The 7,841-nt window shown below is 32.3% G+C and overlaps 1 protein-coding gene across 1 annotated transcript; it reads right to left on the bottom strand.

Annotated features, from left to right (window-relative positions):
* Positions 1-1,730: 1,730 nt before the first annotated feature.
* On the bottom strand, positions 1,731-6,565 carry LOC123715724 (cuticle protein 3-like). Its single transcript, XM_045670972.1, has 4 exons — positions 6,509-6,565; positions 5,885-6,073; positions 3,209-3,407; positions 1,731-2,301 (listed from the first exon to the last, which is right to left on the bottom strand). Exons 1-4 carry the CDS (start codon positions 6,515-6,517, stop codon positions 2,201-2,203), a joined length of 498 nt encoding a protein of 165 aa, XP_045526928.1. The 5' UTR covers positions 6,518-6,565; the 3' UTR covers positions 1,731-2,200.
* Positions 6,566-7,841: the final 1,276 nt, after the last annotated feature.

Below are 7,841 nucleotides of genomic sequence, written 5' to 3'. Positions count from 1 at the left end.
GCGACATATTCAGGCGGTGGAACCTATATCACGCAAAAAAAAATTATAGAACAGGGGACAGGTCATTGGCCCCTCAAGCGGTTGGTTTGTGTGGTGCATACCGCCGCACATGGACACTCACAATGCCAGAGGGCTCACAAGTACATGGCCTTTTAAGAATTGGTTCGGAAATGTTTCAATGGGCAGCTGGTTCCACATAGTGGTGGTGTGCGGCAAACACTGCCTTAAAAAAACGCTCTGTTGTGGAACAACGGACGTCGAGGTTTACGGATGGAATTTCGTATTATGCCTCGACGTCCGATGATTAAATTCACCTGCAGGTTTTATCCAACACTTTTCAAATTTTTAAGGACAAAAAACACCATTGATGTCGTAATCATCTATTAGAGGTAAAAACACGTAATGCAATATCATTAGACGCCAGCAATCAAATCTTAGCCTTGACTTAGTTACGAATCATAATACGTATCATGTTAACGTACTAATAACATAAAAACATCCAACTTTGATTATAAGATTCTTAGTTTTTTTTTGTTATCTCTAGTATTTTTAGAACAAATAAATCCTTTATGGAGGTGATCGCGGGGAGATTAAAACTTGAGCATAAAACTTTTTTGTTAATTCGTAGAAAAAACATTTCAAACATTTATCCTTAATAATATTGTTTGTTGGGTTTGTCAAAGATCCTTCCGCATTAGATTTTTTAAAAGACCTTGCAGGGTGGACGGACGAATAAACTTTCTATATTTTTTTGTAACTAAATGATTACCACAATAAAAATATATGGAGTTATATAAAAATCTAGTTGAAAAATGACAAATTTGGTGTAAAACTACAAATATTGTAAAGGCTTTTTGGCTATGGGTGAAGAAATATTTTGGTGCGTACTAATTGATTCTGTCAACATTTGAGAAGTGTCTTTTGCTTACTACAAAATTTTCGTATACATTTAATTTTTTGATAGCAATGTATTCGTTTTTCACCATTGCGAAAGTCAATTGTATGATGGTAGTTTTACATAGTGCCATCTATGATATATGACGTCTAACGTAGAAACGTAGTAAAATCGTAAAAGAACGAAAACAAACTACAGAAAAAATATTGTGGGAAATAAAATTATCATTGAATTAACTTACTCCTACGCAAAAAAAAATGCAGAAATGACGAATGCGGGTTCGTTTTCTAAATTCCTAGTATTTAGTGCTTTGAAGTTTATTCTAAATTTCTAGCAGGCGCAAATTTATTACATTGATTGCGAATAATTTTTTCGTTGCGTTTAAAATCGAGTAACGAATAATTGGTTACACGATATTATTTTGTGTAATGTACTCAGCTGTTTACTGCTAGAAGCTATATGGTGTTGGTATACATTTTTTGTACCTGATAGAATTTTCGAGCAACCTTGTTACAGACAAATTATTTACTTTCTATGCTCTGCTACTACTTCCTTGATATAATCACTTTGGTAGTTAAAATATACCTTATAATTATTAGAAAGGTATACTTTCTCGGCACAAAAACGAATTTTAAAATTGTTTTAATGTTGCAAGAACCTAACGTATATTTGAACCGTAGACAAACAGAAGGCTGAACGTTATTTTACGTTACGTTACTCACACAGCTAACGATGCAAGCCAGCATATTTATTTACGCTTTTCTTGGTTATATTTGGTAATTTATGCAAAAAAATTAACACACGTTAGGAGGATAAAAATAAAAATAAGTTTATAAAAGAAATTGATTTTATTCATAGAATAAATATTATTTCGATCACTGGATCAATGACTACTATAGAGTATACTAGTAGAGTAAGATTATTTTCTATCACATTTTAATTATAATTGAAATATCACGATTGGGAAGCCTCTTTTACATTTAGATAATATGTGTAATCCTTGTTAATTTGTGAAATAAGATAAAAAAAGTGGAAATATAGTATCTGGGTTATCATGAGCTTGGGAAACGAGTATTCAGTTGAGAAGAGGAATGAGAGATCAAGTAGATTATAAACAGATAATTACAAAAGTACCACAGAACCCTACAATTAAAAATTTCTTAATTCATATAATTGTCAGCTGTCAAAATCGAGTGACAGTTGAAGTTGTCACGATCATTTGACAGTTAGACAGACATAGAATATTGAAATGTATAAAAGTAATACCACATAGTATCTAATGTATAGGTTTTGAGCTTAATTAGTTTAGAAACGTTTGAATCCAGCTGAGGCCTGGGCACGAGCGTAGTTCTGTTGGTAGGCGGGAGCAGCTGGAGCAGCACCGTATTTAGCAGCGTTGTATTGACCTGTAATAAACAGTATTGATTATAGAAATTGAAAAGATAACATGATCTTTAATCATCTTTAATTTTGATACAAATGTTAAATTCAGAGGTCACGATGCAAATAGTAATCCACAAATATAATACCGAAAGCCGAACTATCAAAAAGGTATTGATAGAGGACTTATTAGAGACTACATCAGTATAATTATAAATTATCTGTGAAATTTTACGTTAATGATAAAATTAAATTCTAAAAACGTGTGATTCTGTATAGCGCTATCAAAATTACGAAACATCAGCTATTTCACATGAACTTTAAATCCAAATATTTCATGAACCGTCACATCGTAGACTTGAACAAAAACAGACTTTATGCTATTTTAATACAGTCTAAAATCTGCTGGTCGTAGATTTGAATATGTTCAATAATCTTACAAAAGAATAGTGTTCCGACGTGATCTGAAGAGCGATATACGTATTTTAGAGGGTATCAAATAAATTATGACTAAATTGATAAACGATATAGTATTGGCAATAGGGTTCAATCCTAGTGTAATAAATTGCATCTAACATTACACTTTAAACAAATATCACTGAATCGAATTAAATCACTGTAAAGGTGACATTATATCATAATATATGTTAAGTGAGTTGTAATCCTTTAAATATATGAAACATTAATTTGTTATAAAGAGGAAAGGTTTGTATCATTGTGAATAAACTTATAAATTGCTAGACCAATTAGTAAAACTGTTTCACAAATATGCTTTATCTCTGAGCAATAAAAGCTATATCTAAATAAATAAATGTCGTATTTTACAAAAGAATAGGCCGCTAATCAAGGCGTAAGAATTAGAATTGGAGAAGGGTACGATATGTTTCGACCTTTGGACTTCTTAGATTGACCATAGCATCTGTTATGTCTTACCGTCATCGATGATACCAGCTGCCTCATCACGAGCGTTCTGTTCCAAAGCCTTAAGGATGGCTTCAGGTGTAGGAGGAGGGGTGGGGAAGTGAGCGCCCTGGGGTTGGAAACCACCCTGGTTGGCAAGGTAGCTCACGGAGTAGACCTGACCATCATCACCGGTGTATTGGAAGGCACCTTGAGCTTCGATACCATCGGCCTGAAAAATTTGAATAATTTATGAAAATGTTTGTATTTTATCGAACTTTCAAGTTTATATGTAAATAGAAAATCATATTTTTCATAGATTTTTAAGGTAAGGATTAAAAGGACCTCAATCAAAATTTAGACTTAGGCTTTAAAGTCAATAATGCAATTTCTAAATGTTGACTCTTTAATATATTCTGGCTCTTTAATATGTTCTGAGCTTATTTGTATACATTTAGTTCTAATTTAAACACATTAAATTATTACGTTGTTTCAATATAAATTAAAATGTTTTATAATATGCAAAGTTGCTGGAATGACCTAGTCAAATGAACATATAAAGAATCTTGTAAAGATCCCATTGTTCCCACGATTACGAAGCTGTGTGTTTTCTTCAAAAGGATCGATTTCCAGTTCAAATATGAGGCTATAAATGGTAACAAGTTAACTTCGCATCACACAATTACTTTAATTGACCTACGATAGCTATTGTATTTTTATTCTGGTCACGATTATTTAAACGCGGCACGACGGCTTGGTGCAGAAGGTTATGTGTCTCCATCTGTTCAAACCCCCTAGAACTCTACCAAACTCGCCCTAGACTGGGCGCGATGACAGCAGAGTAAATTCTTCTCTCAAAATTATATTCTATTTCCAATTTCATTATTTAACTTATTGAGAGTAAGTACGTTTAGTTATAAACAACACCTGTCTTTTCGACTAATTCCGATTCAGTCAGGCAGCTACGAGAACCTAAACTTCTTAAATGTTTCTGTTACGTCATGGCTGACAAAGTTCATAGTCAGAGGATTGAATGTTAACTAGTCTAGACCGTAGAATGAAATCTAATTCAAACACGATCTGTTTTAACATTCATATATCTGTTATACTATTTTTGCAATGCTATGCTAGAAACCGTACACGCTATAAAAAACTTGTGCACAATCTTACTCTTACGCCTTAAAGTCCTTGAAACAAAAACCTATTATGATTTATTGCGAGAATTAAACAACTTGATACTTAGATTACAGACAATACTGAGACTAGGTCAAATGCTTTTTATCTGAGGCCTTTTAGCTGTTCATTTTATTAATTGCATATATTTTTTAATTACATTTAGACGAATAATAAATTCGTAGCTCGCTTCTAGGTTCATGATTAAGTCCATAAAGTTTCTTGAAAAATGTAAAATTCTCATGTGATTATGTTTTGTCTACATTTGTAAGCTTTCAAATGTAAGCAATGAAATAATGTACCTGTTTACTAAACTTGGTCAACGGTCTGACCCAAAATCCTAACCTAGTACAACAAACACTATTAACCTTCGAAAATAATTAATCACATTGACATATAGAATAATGACGACACAACTAGGCATAATTTAAAATAAATTATGTTTAATATACGTCCCTTGTGTTACAATACATCACAAAATGCTAAGGTTGTGTAAATCGACATTTTGTATAGGTCGCAATGTGGTCAACTTCAGAGATTGCCTATGAATTATAGGAAATGGCCTTGGGGAGTCTAGGTCTGAACCGTTATAAGTCAAGCGTTCGATAAACTATTAACAGGCTTATGATAAATTGTTTAACGCCTCTTTAATGCTCGGATCGCGCTTTAACTTAAATTGAATGCGCTAAGGATATGATATAACGTTGCTATTTTGGACAATTACTGAGTAATTTAGATTTTATCAAATGTGAATTCTAATGACTAATGATTTACAATATTATTTTCCTTGAACATTTTAAGGTTTGTAACAACTTTATTTGGAATAAAAAGGGATTTGTAGCCCCGAAGCGGTAATTGGATTTTTACCTATAAATGCAAAATTTACAAGTATTAACAAAGATGATTGTTTGGCTTGTATTGATTTTATATTTGGCAAATTTAATGTATAAAAATATACTAATATTATTCACGTTTATATTATGAAATGTGCCTCATATTTTTTCAGTTTTATAGTCGCAGTATTTATCTCAAAAATACACTAATAATTGTCGTAAATTGATGCTTTCATACTATGTCTATGGATGTCTGATAAATAAATTATACATTTTTTTTTCTCTCGGTTAGCCTAGAGAAAATCCTAGCACGGCTATTCGCTTAATATACTTATTCCGTGCCTTTTAACTGAACGATGTTTACGTTATGAATACAGACAAATACATATTGTTACAAGGTATATTATATATTTGTGTACTGTGATATTAATCTAAAATATTTGTCTACGTTTTCCCCATTATTGCAACTTTACGGTGGCAAAACGTTTAGAGACAAAAAATTTAGAGGCCTAACAACTATCAGAATCAGATCAATACCAATATTATACAGCAATAAGTATATTATTAATATATATAATCAATAATATACAATATTATTATTATTCATTAAGATTTAGAATGCCCTTTAAGTCCTTAAAACTACTGTTGTTTTGTACTAGCGTTAACATATAGATAATGAAAATAAAATACAAATAATACATACCTCACGACCCTGCTCTTCAGCTTTAATGCCGTTTTCGGTTTCATAGTTCCACCTGTAGGAATCCTCTTTAACATCGGAGTCTAGAGCGATGATTCGCGCATTCTTCTCTAAGCTGGCTTGTGGGCGGTTCGAGTCATAGCTTGGCAGGAGAGCTGCAGCGGCGAAGCCGACAAACGAGGCGATGATGAGCTGGAAAAGATTTTTTATGTTATCAAGAAAACAGAAGTAAATTAAAATTTGACGCATTAGCTTCGAATAAGTACCAAATATTTGGTTCTTTGGTTGTGACATTTTGTTTTACTACTAACACTTATAGTATTATATATATGGATGATATTTTTTTAATGTGATAATTTATTATAAATTTTGGATTTTTAATGATCAAAAAAATGATGATGTCAAATTCCAAATAATTCAAAGGATTGAATCATTTTCAGCAAATATGTATATAAATACAAATTGAGGAAATCTAAAAGAGATTATATTATCAAAAGATCAATAACTCTTATTTATTTTATCCTCATTTATCCCATATGATAAACAGTGTTATGCACTTAATAACGACGTAAAATGAACAAGAATTGATGATAATGAAAAACTAATAAAAGTCGATTGGCTACTCACAACTTGCATGTTGAATCGAGCTAGGTCGAAGTTGAGACACGAATGATGACTTGTTTCGCCTCCTCTCATATTTATACATACGATTCGTTACAAAATTTATACTAGATTATAATGAAACAGCTTTTCTCAATAAATAACTGAACTTTAGACAGTTTTGCGTAAGTTTTTTTTTATGTGGGCTTATACTAAGAAATTGTAGCCTTGAAGATGGCACCTACGTGTCAAAGGCTAGAATTTTAAAACGATATTGGTAAATACTACACCAGATACACTTTTTAATAATTGTACGGGGTTTAGTAACACTAATAATAAATTATTGCCATTGTTCCGTCAGCAATGACAATTTCAGAGAAGAAATATATTACATTTTAAAATTGCATTTTTGATTTAATATTTTTATTTCTTAATCTAGTTTATTGTTATTTTTTATTGTTTCTTTTCTCTTTTATAACTAATATGTTTCCCTTTATATGCATTGCACACTTGTCATTGATGAACATGTATATATTAGTGTTCTCTGTGTTCGTTATTGTACCTTTTTAAAATAAATAAATCTAGAAACCATACAATCTATATTAGATACAAATGCAATGAACCCTTATTCATAGTAAATTTAGATTCTTGGAAATAGTGGCTTGCGCATGTTGCCTATTAAGCCCCACGTAAGATCTTGGTTCTGTTACCGGAGAAATAATAATTGTTCCGCGTCCATAGGTGAATATTCATAATCACCGGCATACTTTTTGCTTAAGGTTCTTTACTAACGTGCTCCGTGGATTTTTAGTAGGAAGTTCAGTTTTATTAAAAAAATATGTCATGCCATGAAATAACTTTTTGTAGAATTAAAAAAAACTAATTCGCTAAGATATTGCCATCAGGACGTTCTAAATGAAGGATATTTTTATCTAAGCGTTTATATTCAAAGAGAGCAGTGTTGGCCTAGTGGCTTCAGCGTGCAACTCTCATCCCTGAGGTTGTAGGTTCGAGCCCCGGCCGTGCACCAATGGATTTTCTTTCAATGTGCGCAATTAACATTCGCTCGAACGATGAAGGAAAACATCGTGAGGAAACCGGCTTGCCTTAGAACCAAAAAGTCGACGGTTAGTGTCGGGCACTGAAGGCTGATCACCTACTTGCCTATTCAATTCACAAACGATCATGAAACAGTTACAGAAATCTGAGGCCCAGACCTAAAAAGGTTGTAGCGCCATTGATTTTTTTTTGTATATTCAAAGATTCCTCTTTAAAATCAGAGTGTTGGAATTTATTACAACATGGATTAGGAAGAAGATTTTATGCTGTTTCGAATCCAGTGGTATCTACCACTAAATCA

Source organism: Pieris brassicae, chromosome 10, assembly GCF_905147105.1.
Source record: "Pieris brassicae chromosome 10, ilPieBrab1.1, whole genome shotgun sequence".
NCBI classification, from domain to species: domain Eukaryota; kingdom Metazoa; phylum Arthropoda; class Insecta; order Lepidoptera; family Pieridae; genus Pieris; species Pieris brassicae.
This window is presented reverse-complemented; position numbering and strand designations above follow the sequence as displayed.